Source organism: Hyperoodon ampullatus, assembly GCF_949752795.1.
Source record: "Hyperoodon ampullatus genome assembly, chromosome: 9".
Classification (NCBI taxonomy): Eukaryota; Metazoa; Chordata; class Mammalia; order Artiodactyla; family Ziphiidae; genus Hyperoodon; species Hyperoodon ampullatus.
The window spans coordinates 101,947,654-101,961,708 of NC_136922.1; the positions used below are offsets into that span (position 1 = coordinate 101,947,654).

General features: G+C 53.2%; 1 protein-coding gene across 1 annotated transcript; it reads left to right on the top strand.

The window, feature by feature from the left end:
• Positions 1-385: 385 nt before the first annotated feature.
• Positions 386-11,611, top strand: ZNF783 (zinc finger protein 783; the record flags this gene model as incomplete). Its single annotated transcript, XM_079711251.1, has 6 exons — positions 386-409; positions 3,105-3,506; positions 3,585-3,711; positions 3,875-4,003; positions 7,689-7,817; positions 10,770-11,611. 6 exons carry the CDS (start codon positions 386-388, stop codon positions 11,609-11,611), a joined length of 1,653 nt encoding a protein of 550 aa, XP_079567377.1.
• Positions 11,612-14,055: the final 2,444 nt, after the last annotated feature.

Genomic DNA, 14,055 nt, shown 5'->3' on the forward strand with positions numbered 1-14,055 from the left:
AGCCCGTCTGGAGGGCCCCGCGGCGCGTGAGGCCCGGCGTCGACTACCGCGGCCCAGGAGAGGGCGGGCACCCCGCTCCCCCGGGGAGACCCCCGCGGCCGCCGGGGCGGGTGGGCGCGGAAGGCCGCGGGCCGCGGGCGTGCGGTCCTTCGGGCTGCAGGGGGCGCTGTGCGCGCCCTCGGGCCGGGCCGCGAGCACAGCTCTTGTTTAAAGGGCCGGCGGGGCACGTGGCTCGGACGCGGCTCGGACGCAGCTCGCGGCCGCCTGGCAGGAGCTCCGAGGCTGGGTGGCTCAGCTCCGCCTCCGCCGCCGCCCCGCGCAGCGCCGCGCCGGGCCCGACAAGCCGGGCCTGAGGAGAGCCGCCGAGAGAAGGACGCGGGCAGCCATGGCCGAAGCGGCGCCTGCCCCGGTAAGCGCCCCCGCGCGGACGCCCAGCCCGGCCAGGCCGCCGACTCCACCGCCGCGTGGGCCCGCGCGGGTCTCGGCCGGGCGGCCCGAGCGGCCCGGGCGCCGCCTCCGCCCAGGCCCGCGCTTTGGGCCCTCTCGTGCCGCCTAGACGCCCTCGTCCGGGCCGGGCTTTGAGGCCGAGCGGCCGGGCGGCCCAAACGCGAGGCCGGGCGCGGCGGGCGGACGGCCCCGACGTCGGGGGACAGGCCGGGCTTTCTAGTTACACTTAAGATGACAAGCCCTCGTCTTTGGACCGAATGGCTGTTTCCCCGCCCCGTCCATTGTCTCACTGGAGGTCCGGCGGCCCCGGAGGCAGGCAGGGGGGCAGGGGCGCCGGCCCCATTCGGTTCTGCCGACCGAAGTCTGAGGCTCGGGGCGGGGAGCGGTCCGAAGTCGCCCACCTAGTAGAGGCCAGAGCCTGACGCCCACCAGGGGCTCCGGAGTTACACCCCCCTTAAGGTGCCCAAGTGTTCTTCTGACACCTAAGAGGTGTTAAGTGCTGTTTACTGGCGGGATTGTAGGTGTGGTGCTTTTGTTGTTGTTTTTTTGTTTTTGTTTTTGTTTTAAGATTAGCAGATGTTACAATGTTGGCTGATAATGTGCAGTGTGTCCAATTCGGAGAAAATAATCTTTTGTCCTTTTTGGACATACTCGAAAAACATTTGTAAAGAGCTCAATAAATGGTATCTACTATTATTAATACATCTTAATAAAGTTTTTGAAGTCGTTGATTTTTCTGGATGCTGATTATTGTGGATGATTTTTAAGGAGGAACTTTTCTCTCCTCTTTAACTAGTGAGTTTGCTGTGTGCTTTTTTAAGGGTCCTCTGAGTGCAAGGGAGAAGAGGATGGGAGTTCTTGGGGTTTATGGCCCCCAGGAAGGCCTTTCTGTAGGGGGACAAGTGACCTTTTCAGCTCCCACTTAGCCCAGGGCCACTTTCTCAGTACTCTTTCTGACCATTCTTATCCACCCGCCCCTTTTCCTCTGCTGTCCTGTAGCACCTGAGGTCCCAAGAAACTCCTCAAACAGGACAGATTTGCCCTCAACTTTCGATAGCCCGTGGTATCACACTGTTATTTAATTTATTATGACTATTTTTGTACAAAACTTTTCTCCGGGAGAAGGAAGAACCACATATGTTTTTCTGCATCCCCATTGCTCCTTTACTATGACAGATGTTCAGTAATTGTTATTGAATGAATGTGTTGTTTAATTGTTTAGTCAGTCGCTCATTCAGTAGGTATTTATTGAGCATATTCTATGAATGAGGCAGTCTTTTAGAAGCTTACGTCATCATGGAGCTTATGTTCTCATGGGGGAAGCAAACTATAACACAGGCGTACACATGGCACGATCATAGATTATTAGTGCTGTGAAGGAAGGGACTAGCAGGGGGCCTATGTTAGATGTGTCAGTCGGCGAAGGTCTCTTTGAGGCAGTGTTTAAGCTGGAGCCTTATACGAGAGGGAGCCAGGCATACAGAGAGGTGTGGGAAGAGCTAACACAAAGGTGGAGGAGAGAGCTGGGTGCATCACAGGAATCCAAGGAGACCAGGGTGGTTGGAGTGTAGTTGATACCCAGGAGGATATAAGGTCAGGGAGGTAGGCTGGGATACGATAAGAAGTTTAGGTTTTATTCTGGGTACACGGGAAGCTGTTGATCGGGGACTAAAATGATCTAGTCTGTGTATTTAAAAGATTACTGATCACCCTGTGGAAAGTGCATTGTGGGGGGAGAAGGACGAACTGGGGAGACCAGCTGGGCAGGATTGCAGTGGTTTGGGGGAAAGATGATTGGGACTTGGACTAGTCATGGCACAGAAGGAGAAAAGAGGATGGATTTGAGATAGTTTCAGAAGTTACACGGATAGGACTTGATGGTGATTTGACCATGAGGGTGAGTGCAGTGAAGGGATGAAGTGTCAATTCACCTTTCCAACAAAGCTTTTAGCGAGATGAACTGGGACTGAGACCTTGTCATCAGGCACCAAGGTAAGCTGAGGCACTGCAGGAGCTCTTTTCCGAGATGCTGAAGGACATTGTAATGAAAGAGGTGGAGGAAAAAGGCCATTTGAACTGCTGCATCCCTGAGCCAGAACCACCATCGTCATCATCCTCCTCATGATCGACAACACAGGGCTCACATTTATTGAGTATTTGCCATGTGCTGGACATTGTCAAGTGCTATTTACAAAGACTGTACCATTCATTCTCACAATCCTATCATGTAGGCACTGTTATTACCCCCATTTTATAGATGTGGGATTGAAGTTGAAATGCTTAACAAACCTTGCCAAAGTCAGCCAGCTCATGAGTAGTGGAGCTGCCAGCTGCACTCGGGTTGTTTGACTGCAGAGCTTCTGAGTTTCGGAGGAGGAGACTGAGCCCCGGAAAGGAACTCACCTGTGAGGGGCCACACATGCTTTCCCGCTTTGGCCATGCCTTTCCTCCTGTTTCCCACTTGCTAACACCCTGGTCCAGCCAGTGTTTCCTGTCCTAGAGGCTGGATGTCCCCCCTCCCCATCCCGGCTGCCTGACTGGTCCTCAGGATCCCAGATGGGGCTTCACCCGGGCAGGTGCCATTCTGAGGTTTCTTTTAGAGATGGACATTTTGACTGGAGAATTCTGATCACATCTCTCTTTTCTCTTGTGGACAGGCTCCAGAGAGGGACAAGCAAACAGGGGATGAAAGGCCTTCGGCGCCTTCTCCATCACCCCAGCTGGCTGCTGAGAAGAGCTCATACCTCTACTCCACGGAGATCACGCTGTGGACGGTGGTGGCCGCCATCCAGGCCTTGGAGAAGAAGGTGGATTCCTGCCTGGCCCGCCTGCTGACTCTGGAGGGGCGGACAGGGAAGGCCGAGAAGAAGCTGGCCGACTGCGAGAAGACGGCCGTGGAGTTGGGGAACCAGCTGGAGGGCAAGTGGGCGGTGCTGGGGACCCTGCTGCAGGAGTACGGGCTGCTGCAGAGGCGGCTGGAGAACGTGGAGAACCTTCTGAGGAACAGGAACTTCTGGATCCTGCGGCTGCCCCCGGGCAGCAAGGGCGAGGCCCCCAAGGTAAGCCCTGGGCGCCGGGGGTGGGACAGCCCGTGCCCGTCAGCGTGCGGGTGAGCGTGCGTGACACTGTGGTTCCAGGTGCCCGTGACCTTTGATGATGTGGCCGTGTATTTCTCCGAGCCAGAGTGGGGCAAGCTGGACGAGTGGCAGAAGGAACTGTACAAGCACGTGATGCGGGGCAACTACGAGACGCTGGTCTCCCTGGGTAAGGCTATGTAGGCGGCGCTCTGGGCCTCGGTCCACAGATGGGCCTCCTGCAGTCTGGGTCTTGGCTTTGGCTTCTGTTCCTCTGGGGGTCTCTGCATCTCCGTGGGCCACTGCGTGGCGGGTGTGCAGTCCTGACCCAGCTGCCTCTGTTCTGTGTGCAGATTATGCCATCTCCAAACCGGACATCCTCACCCGGATGGAGAGGGGAGAGGAGCCTTGCCCCGAAGGCCCGAGGGGCCGGGAGGAGGGGAGTGACAGAGAGGAAGCACGCCCAAGGAGGCCGGGCGCTGGTGAGTGGGGGCAAGATGGGGGTGTGGCTGGGGACAGTCCATCCATGTCCCCAGCCTCCCGCACTCCCGAGCCGTGAGGCCAGGACAGAGCGCAGGCCCTTAACCCAGGGTGGGCCGCGCCCTAGCCACCTTCACCCGTTTCACCTACGGGTGAAAGTTGTCCCAGTTTTAGCTCTTGGGAGCCCCTTCAAGTTGACCTATAGGTCATTTTGATGTAACTTTGATGGCGTTCAGACACCATAAGATGTTCTAGTTTCATCTTGTATATTTCCTTCCCCAGACCTGGAATAAGAGTTTCTCCAAGAAGTTTTATTTCTTTCAGTTAGGAATGGTATTCAGAGACTGCAGTATGAGTTCCAGTAGTTGCTAATTTTTGGCATTACTTCTAGGCCTTCTCAGAAAATATGTATTTTTGAGAAGAAAAAAATCATGAGTTCGTAATGATATTTCTAATTCAAATTTAATGTCCTTTGATTTTATACTTGTATGTCACTTTTACATGGACATCTTAAATTCCTCACTATAAGCATAATTACTTATTTGCATTATCTTGTATCCAAATCTTAATGTTTCATTATCCTATAATATCTTATTTGGAATAATAATAATTTGGAAATAATTTCAAATAATTGAGTCAATATTACTACCAACAATTACACTTCTAATTGAAATTTGAGATTTCTTTGCAGCTCTTTTTGTCATCTGAATGCATATTTCATTCAGGACTTAATAGACAAAATAATGCCTTTTAAAGTCGCTTGAAATAATTATTTTCTCTATGTGGTTATGCCACCAACTTGATATACAGTTAAGTTTTTTTGTTTCTGCTTAATTTTACTTATTTATTTTTATTTATTTATTTAATTTATTTTTGGCTGCGTTGGGTCCTCGTTGCTGCCTGCGGACTTTCTCTAGTTGCAACGAGCAGGGACTACTCTTCATCGCGGTGCGCAGGCTTCTCATTGCGGGGGTTTCTCATTGCGGTAGCTTCTCTTGTTGCGGAGCACGGGCTCTAGGCATGCGGGCTTCAGTAGTTGTGGCACACAGGTTTAGTTGCTCCGCAGCATGTGGGATCTTCCCGGACCAGGGCTCGAACCTGTGTCCCCTGCAGGCAGATTCGTAACCACTGTGCCACCAGGGAAGCCCCTGCTTAATTTTAGGTTTTTAGCGATGGCTCTTTTTAATTCTGATTTAATTTAACTTTTTGAACATGTAAGACATGGTTGCAAAGTCAAAATGATTTAACAGGATACACTCAGGGAGGTCTCATTTCCACCCTTATCCCCTCCCTCTCCCTATAGATAACCATTTTTATTAACTTCTTGTTTATACTCCAGTGTTTTCTTTTGAAAATATCACTAATACATAGATACCTTTGTATTCCCCCATACTATTTGTCTTCGAAATACTTCATAGCAGTATGTAGAGATCTTCCTAATTTTTTGTGTGAATATGGAATGTTCCATGGTGTGATATACCATAGTTTATTTAACCAGTCTTCACTGATGGATTATTTGGGGAATAGCCAGTATATTGCTGATATAAATAATGCTGTAGGGAATATCTTGTGCATAAATCAGCTCATATTTTTGTCAGTGTATCTTTGGGATAGGATCCCAGAAGCTGGACTGCTGGGTCAAAGGTAAATGAATATGCAATTTTTAAAGAATTTATCACCAAATCCCCCTCCATAGGGGTTGTAGCATTTACATTCCCATCAGCATTGTGAATGAGGGCCTCTTTCCCCACAGCCTTGCCACTAGCGAATGTGGTCGGACTTGTAGGATTTTTGTCTGCATAATAGGTAAGAAGTACTTCAGTGTAGTTAAAAAAATAGATTTATTAGAAATAATTCACAGACCATACAATTCACTCATTTAAAGTATACATTTCTATCATATTCATAGATAAGTGCAGCCAACACTACAGTCAATTTTATAACATTTTTGTCACCTCAAAAACAAGCTCTGTATCTTTCAGCTATCACCCTGAACCCCTTCCCAGCCCCCCAGCCATAAGCAACAACAAATCTGCTTTCTGACTCTGTAGATTTACCTATTCTGGACATGTCATGTAAATGGAATCATGTAGTATGTGGTCTTTTGTGTCTGTCTTCTTTCACTTAGCATAATGTATTCAAGGTTCATCTATATTGAGCTGTGTATTAGCACTTTATTATTTTTTTCTTATTTTAGTCAAATACATATAACATAAAATTTATCATATTAACTGTTTTTAAGTATACAGTTCAGTGATATTAAATACATTCACCATGTTGTGCCACCATCACCACCATTCATCTCTTTTATTCTTTTACTGAAATTCTGTACCCATCAAACAATAACACTCCCCCCCTTTCTCAGTCCCTGGCAACCACAGTTCTACTTTCTGTCTCTATGAATTTGAGTACTCTAAGTACTTCATATAAGTGGAATCATACACTGTTTGTCTTTTTGTGGCTGGCTTATTTCACTTAGCACAGTATCATCAAGGTTCATCTATGTTGTAGCATATGTCAGAATTTCCTTCTTTATTAAGGCTTTTATTATATTGAGGTAGTTTCCTTCTATTCTTAGTTTTTTGAGTAGTTTTTTCATAAAAGGGTGTTGAATTTTGTCAAATGTTTTTTCTGTATCAGCCGAGATGATCATGTGGTTTTTTTCCCCCCCTTCATTCTCTTAAAGTGGTATATTCCATTGATCCAGTTTCATATGTAGAACCATCCTTGCATTCCAGGAATAAACTCCACTTGGCTATGATATTTGATCCTTTTAATATTCTGCTGAATTCGGTTTGCTAGCATTTTGTTCATATTGGGATATTGGTCTGTAGTTTTCTTGTAGTGTCTGTCTGGCCATGGTAACAGTGTAGCTTTGTTTGTTTATGGCCATTTTAATTTTTTATTCTGTGAAATATTCATGTCTTTTCCCGTAGGAAGCTTTTTTTAAAAATAAACTTATTTATTTTATCTATTTATTTTTGGCTGTGTTGGGTCTTCGTTGCTGCACGCGGGCCTTCTCCAGTTGCAGCGAGTGGGGCTACTCTTCGTTGTGGTGTGCGGGCCTCTCACCGCAGTGGCTTCTCTCGTTGCCAAGCACGAGCTCTTGGCTCGCGGGCTCTGGAGTGCAGGCTCAGTAGTTGTGGCGCACAGGCCCAGTTGCTCTGTGGCATGTGGGATCCTCCCGGACCAGGGCTCGAATCCTCGAATCCGTGTCCCCTGCATTGGTGGGCGGACTCTCAACCACTGCACCACCAGGGAAGCCCCCTCCCCTAGGAAACTTTTTAAAAATGCATACTTCCTAGCCCCACCCAGAACTAACTGATAAGAATCTTGGGGGTGCTCCCCAGGGGATCTCTTTATACCAGCCTGGTGGAGGACCTGGGATTGGGAACTACCGTTGAAGCGTTCTGAGCCAGGAGTCCTTAAAATGCCAGATCTTTGGTCCTGCTGTGTCATGACCTGTGTGGTACTATCGGATAACTTAACATGCTATATATACCATTTCCTTTTCTCAGACATGGAGGCTTTAGTCTAGAATCTAGTTACTAGACGATCAGTAAAGTTCACTTAATTATCATACCCTGTGTTTGACCTGATGCTCCAGGTGACTGCACTTAGCCACTCCCCAGAGGCTTCTGGGGGACCTCTGCGTTGCCCGTAGTGTCACTGATTTGCATTCCCCAGGCCTTCCTCCGTACCCAGAGCACATCTCCAGCCCAGTCAGCCCTGCCCAGAAGGAGCCAAAAGAAGGTCAGGCCTCCAAGCAGCAGCAAGACTCAGAAACAAGAGTAACCCCACCTGAAACGAGCACCGGTGAGTGAGCACTGGGCAGCCGTGTGAACAGGACCAGACAAGTGGTACTGAGCATAAGTGCTGCAGCTCGAGGTAGGGAAAGATGGCTGGGGGCTGGGCCGGGCCAGGCAAGGCTGCACAGGCTTCCTGGAAAAGGGGCCCCTGAGACAGGCCTTAGAAGTAGATTTTGCTGGGAACATAGGGTATTTTCAGCAGGAGAAAACAGTCTAAGCAAAGGTATGGGTTACTTAGGTATGTTGGGGGCCAGGTATACTGGTCGGGCTGGAGTGAGGGGAAGGGCACAGGAGGGGGACATGGGTCTCTTCAGGGTTCTTAAGACAATCCCGTTAATGGGGCAGTACGTGTCATATGCCTAGCAGAGTGCCGGCATGTGTGTTCCTCAGTGAGTGTTCTCTTCTGAAGACCGGTGAAGCTCCAGTCACCGCTTCCAGTGTTCTCTGCTTTTGTTTAAAGGAAATTCTTGCCCATCCTGTCACAAAAATGGAGTATATTCAGGGGGCATTTAGCGTAGCACTTGGCAGGTGACCCAGAGCCTTGTTTTCTGTCTCCAGACTGCTCTGTGCTGGCTTGGCGTACCCCTCCTGCCGGCCCGACCGTTCAGTCTCTGGGTTGCTTTCTATCCAGTTACTTCTGTGCATCTTCCCCACTGAATATGGGCCCCTGCAGTTGGAGGTGACAACCCCATCCCCGCTTCCCTGTGTCCATCCTTCCCAGCCAGTGTGTAAGAGGACTAGGACCTTCTCATTGTCCTTGCTCTGTTGCAAACCTGGTGCTGTGCCCTGGGGCCTCCCCAAACCCTCTGTCCTTTTGAGGCCCATCAGGGTGACCCCCAGATGCAGAGGGGCCAGGTGTTAGCACCACCTGCATGGGAATTGGGGGGGTGGCCTTCCCCGGTCTCCGCCCACCTCTGAGCAGAGGCTGCGGGGTGGGGCACCTGCCACCCTTGGGACAGAACCCGGCGCTCCCTCTTCCTGGGCCGCAGGCGCTTGAGCGTGTCCTGGGCCTGCTAGGGAATGGCTGGGTCTCCCTGTGGGAGCCTGCTGTTGGGAAAGGCCATCATGGGACTCTCTCTCACAGGACCGCTAGCCAGCACTAGCGTTTTGTCCTCGGTTAAACGGGAGGAAGAATCTTCAGATGGGGAGTCACCCACCTCCCCTCCCAGGGACATCCTGCCCGGCACGGGGCCAGGTGAGTGAAGGGAAGAGGCCCCGTGGCCACAGCAGCGCCTCGGAGGAACTCGGGGGCCCTCTGGGAGTGGGTAGGGCTGCATGATGGACCTGGTGAGGGGTTTCCTCCTGAGGGCTCCCTCCCTCACCCCCCAAGTATTACTTCCCCGGGGCTCTGGGGACCCAGATCACCTATGGTCCTCTTCCTCCCCCATCGTGGTCTGGTCTGGCTGGAAAGGTGCTGCTTAAAACAAGCTGTGTGCCACCAGGTGTGGCCTCCTCACAGCCACCCTGTGAAGTGGCCCAGCCTCACAGCCTCTCGCGTCTTGCAGCTGGAGTCTGGAGGCCTGTGATTTAAATTTAGCTCTTCCTGCTTAGAGTCTGTGTGTTTTCTATAAACCGGGCTTACATCCTGATAAGCAGGAAAAAAGAAAGCGATTATTGCCTATTTTGGCCCAATAGAAAGGGATCCAGCTGTCCCCCCATTCCATCCTGGTACCTGCTTTGCTGGGAGGCAAGCATGAGATCTGGGCCCGCCTTGGGGTTGTGTGTGGCTGCAGGTGGGCTGCAGATGAAGAGATCTGGCCTTGGCCTTCACAGAGAAGAGGGCCCAAGACCCTCACTAATTTCTAAGCTCAAGACCACCATGGGGGCCTCTTCAGTGCAACAAGGTTTTACCTCAAGGTTTACATGATTCTTAGACTCTTAACAATTCTGTAGCTGTAGGACTAAATTAAGAACAGTGGGTCATTTCTGACATAGAAATAAAGTTCTGCCATGAGTTAATCTGTGAGGATTACTGGGTGAGCGGTGAGCAGAGAACCCAAGGTCTTGCTGTCGGGCGCTGCCCTGGAGGTTCACCAGTTAAGGGCTCTCTTCCTCAGTGGCCTCCCGGCTTGCGGTTTAAGCTCAGGCTTCAGCAAGAATAGAAATCACTCTTGTCTTGGATCTTGGAAGTTGCCTAATGAGGGCTGAAGGTTTTCATTCTAATAGGCAGCGGGCAGGGTTCCCTGTCACCGTTGAGCAGACTGTGCGGTCTAGCAGCTGAGGCTGCTGGATCCTGGGGAATGGTTGGCTGGCTCCAGAGGAAACCAGAGGTGACCAGCAGCTGGAGGAGGTGGGAGAATGCCGGGTTCCAGGCAGGGCTCTGCGGCCAGGACCGGCCTCCTCAGCGACAGGGACCCCTGAAGCTGCTGCTGAGACCACCTGTCGCTGCCTGAGTCCCACCTCAGAGTCAAGCGTGACCCGCACTGAGGCCCAGCCGGGAAGCCCAGGACTCGTGCCTGCTTTCTGTCACCTGAGAGCATGGTGCCGGGCAGGTGGTGGACGGTCGGTGTGGATTTGTTACTTGGTTGCGTAGCTCTGAGGGGGGCTCAGTCACCCACCACCTCCAGGCCCGAAGCCTCTTACCTAGTCTGGGGGCATCGTGGCCCGCAGGGCTCATTGTCATTCACAGATCAGAACTAAAGTCGTCAGAACTTTGGAGGTCCTGCATGGTCAGCATGCCTCAGGGCCCAGGACATAGGCCTCCCTTTGTCTGCCTTTCATTTTCCCACCCATCTGCCTCCCGGTCTGACCCCTGACCCCTGACCCCAGCTCCTGGGTTTGCAGCAGTGTTTCCCTGCTCTGGCTGGGAGCGCTGGGAGGAGGAGGGGCCCGGGGAAGGCTGGGGGCGGGCGGGGCTGGTGTGGCTGGAGCCGTGCCAGGAGGCCGGGACTGGGTCTGTGGCCTGGGTGGGGGCCGGCGATGTGGCCCGCTTGAAATCAACGCAGACTCCATTTGCCAGGTGGTGGCGGTATGGTCATCAAGACGGAAGCACAATCTGAGGACGAGATGATGCCTGAGCAGCTCTACCTGGGGGAGTCCCTGAGCCAGCCAGAGTGTAGACTCCCCAGAGGGCCCCGGAGCAGGACCGGGGGTTCCGGCCGGCTTCACTCGGGGGCAGTGCCCAGGGCGCGGGCAGGGGACCCTCTGCCACCGGGGGCACCGGGGGCGGGGGGCGAGCCGCCTCGCATCCTCCCCCGCCGGCGAGAGCGGGCCTTCCCCTGCCCTGACTGCGGACAGAGCTTCCGCTTGAAGATCAACCTGACCATTCACCAACGGACCCACGCGGAGGAGGAGCAGCAGCGCGGGGAGGCCCGGGGCGGCTCGGCCTCCGGGGCCGGGGCACGTGCCCACCCCGCGCTGGAGCCGGGGGAGGTGGTGGTGCCCGGCCCCGTCATCCGCTGGCTCCCAGAGGAGCCCGAGGGCCGCCGCTGCTTCGTGGGGCGGAGGCCGGCGGCCGCCAAGGTGTACCACTGCAGCGAGTGCCTGCGCTTCTTCCAGCAGCGGAAGAGCCTGCTGCTCCACCAGCGCCTGCACACCGGCGACAGCCAGGGCTGGCCCGCCTGCCCCTACTGCGGCAAGGCCTTCCGCCGGCCCTCGGACCTCTTCCGGCACCAGCGCATCCACACGGGCGAGCGGCCCTACCCGTGCCCCGAGTGCGGCCGCGCCTTCAACCGCAACCACCACCTGGCGGTCCACATGCAGACGCACGCGCGCGGCCAGGGCGGCCCGCACGTTCCGGCTCCCCCCGCCCGCCTGGGCAGCCCGCCGCTGGCACGGCCCAGCCCCTCCGAGGAGGGCTGACCGGGCAGGAGCCTGCGGGGCACCCCCTGCAGGACCACCTCTCCACCGGCGGAGCCTTTCCACTTGTGCCTGATGCTGGTTCCTCCTCCTGGGATGGCTTTGGAGGGATCTTTTTTCCCTTCATTCAAATGGGAAGCAGTGGCCTTTTTGATGACAGCGTGTGTGCGTGCCAGATGCCTCAGTTTCCTAAGTTTGTCACTCTGCTGCCTTTTCTACATTCCTGACTTATACAGGAGCCACTAAGGCTCAGGGGATGCCAAGCTTTGGTGGGGGCCTTTGACGGGTACCATGGACAGGCAACAGGACCAGAGGCCATGGCCTTTCTAGTAGGGGGTGTTCGAGACACGGAGAGCCTGGGGTTTGATTTTATACACAGAGGTCTTGGCCTTCTGTCAACACGAGAAACAGCAGAGTGGACAGACAGCCTGAAGAATAGGCACTGGAAATTTAAGTTTTCTACTGTTACTTTGAAGCTTTTTTTTATGGAGATTTTCTAAGTGCTTCTGTAAGTATTGTGTGTGGTTGTAAAGGGAACCAAGAACTCCTGAGGGGCAGGGATTATTCTGCCACCTCCTTGTGTGGGGGGATGGCAGAGGGACTGTCCAGACCAGCCTGGGAATGCCTGTTGATGGGGATGCCTTGGCTACTGCCCTGGAAACCAGGTGTCTTCCCAGGTGTGTGTTCCTTGGCCTAGACTGATTCCCAGTATTCCTGGTCCTTTCCCCAGTGGGTGTTCACATCCATGATTGATTTTGGTAATCAGCTGAGAGCGGGGAACTGCAGCCTGGAGTGGATGACATTTCCCCCAAGGTCTCAGTGTTCATGGGTGTGCATGCTCCGTGGACTGGACCCCACCTGACACCTGGGGGTGGGGGAGGTCAGGTGCAAAGTGGGCCCAGGAAGTTCCTCCCGAGAGGAAGATCCTGGTCTGAGTGAGGCTGGTCAGCCCACATGGACTGTGGGGTTGCCAGGCCTGATTTGTCAAATTAAAGGAGGGGGTTGTCTTCTAGAACTTGGGGCTCATGGCAGAATTAGGCCAGGAGATCTAGGTGAATCTTTTAACCACCTCCATCCTCGTGTTACCTGTCTGTCGAAGGTGGTAATGACCCCAGTGCATCCTACCTCACCTTAGAGTTGTCAGGGTCATAATAGATTTAGAGGCAGCGGGACAAATAGGAAGCCTGATTTCGACCTTCCTTTCAAGTTCAGGGCCCCCTTTCTCTTTCATGTTGATCTCCAGCCCTCTTCCCAGTCAGAATCAAGAAGGACCTTTATTTTCTGGAGTGAGTGGAAGGTCCCACGGGTGCAGAGTGAGTAAGACTTTCCCTTTGGGCTGTATCCCCCAGGAGCCTTTTGTACCTCAGTGGAACAAATTCTCACCAAAGCAATGAGGTTCAAACTGTGGAGGTTCGGGCAATAGCATTGGGCCTCGTGGAGAAGTCTTGATGGCAGCTAGTTTCTTGTGCCTCTTAAATCACACCACTTTGGGTGCTCCCCATAGACCAGCCCTCGGTCTCGGTGATTTTGAAGCTGGAGTGATGGGTCCTCAGCTCTTCTGATTGTTGTCTTACTTATCTGGCACTATGTGAAGTGTCCAGTGTTCAGGCCTGCTTCCAGGTGCCTGGGTCCCTGGCTGTGCCACTTCCTCTTTCCCCCCTCTGACCCTCGTACCTCTCCTAAAGTCCTGAACAGGGTTGGGGGCAGATGGAAACATTGCTGTCATCTCTGGGGCAAGAGTATACACGTCAGTGACCGCTCAGCCAAGCTCCTCTGGGCTTGGGAGAGGTGCCACCCTTCCCTGCCATAGATTGTTTGCTCTGGTATCTCCCAGCCCTTGCCAGGGCCCCACAGTCAGGGCTGGGCTGTCAGCAAGTGCTCAGACAGGATGTAGTGCTAGTGAAGCTGCTGAGAGCTTAGCCCTCAGCTGCAAGAGCTAGTCTCAGGTGTTTCCTTGGAAGGCCTCAGGCCTCAGAGTTTCCAGGCTTTTCTAATGCTTAATGCCCTGTGTAAATATGCAGACTCTAACAGAAGCAGCAGTTACTGTGCAGTGGTGCTCCTCTTCCAAAGCATTCAGTGTGCCAGGCTCCCGGCTAGGCCCTGTGAGTTTGCCTGGCACTCAATAGGTGTTCAAAGGACATTCTTTACACTAAAATGAGTCAACGGAGGCTGCGTCCCCTGGGAGGCTGGAGCCTGGTTTGACCCCAGACTCCCAGCTCTGGGTCTCGGTTTAATCATTTGTAAAGCAAAGTTGGGGTTCTGGTGTTAAAGGCCCTTAAGAACTGTGACGGTGGTGGAACCTTGGCCCCATCAGTGCTCAATAAATATGTTGGACTCTATACGTGCACGTGACCTGGTTCCTGCTCTCTGGGAGTCCGCGGCGGTGCGGAAAGTCCCCGCCCGCCACGCGGGTGGGCTGCTCGGCCGAGCTCGGGTTCGCATTCACG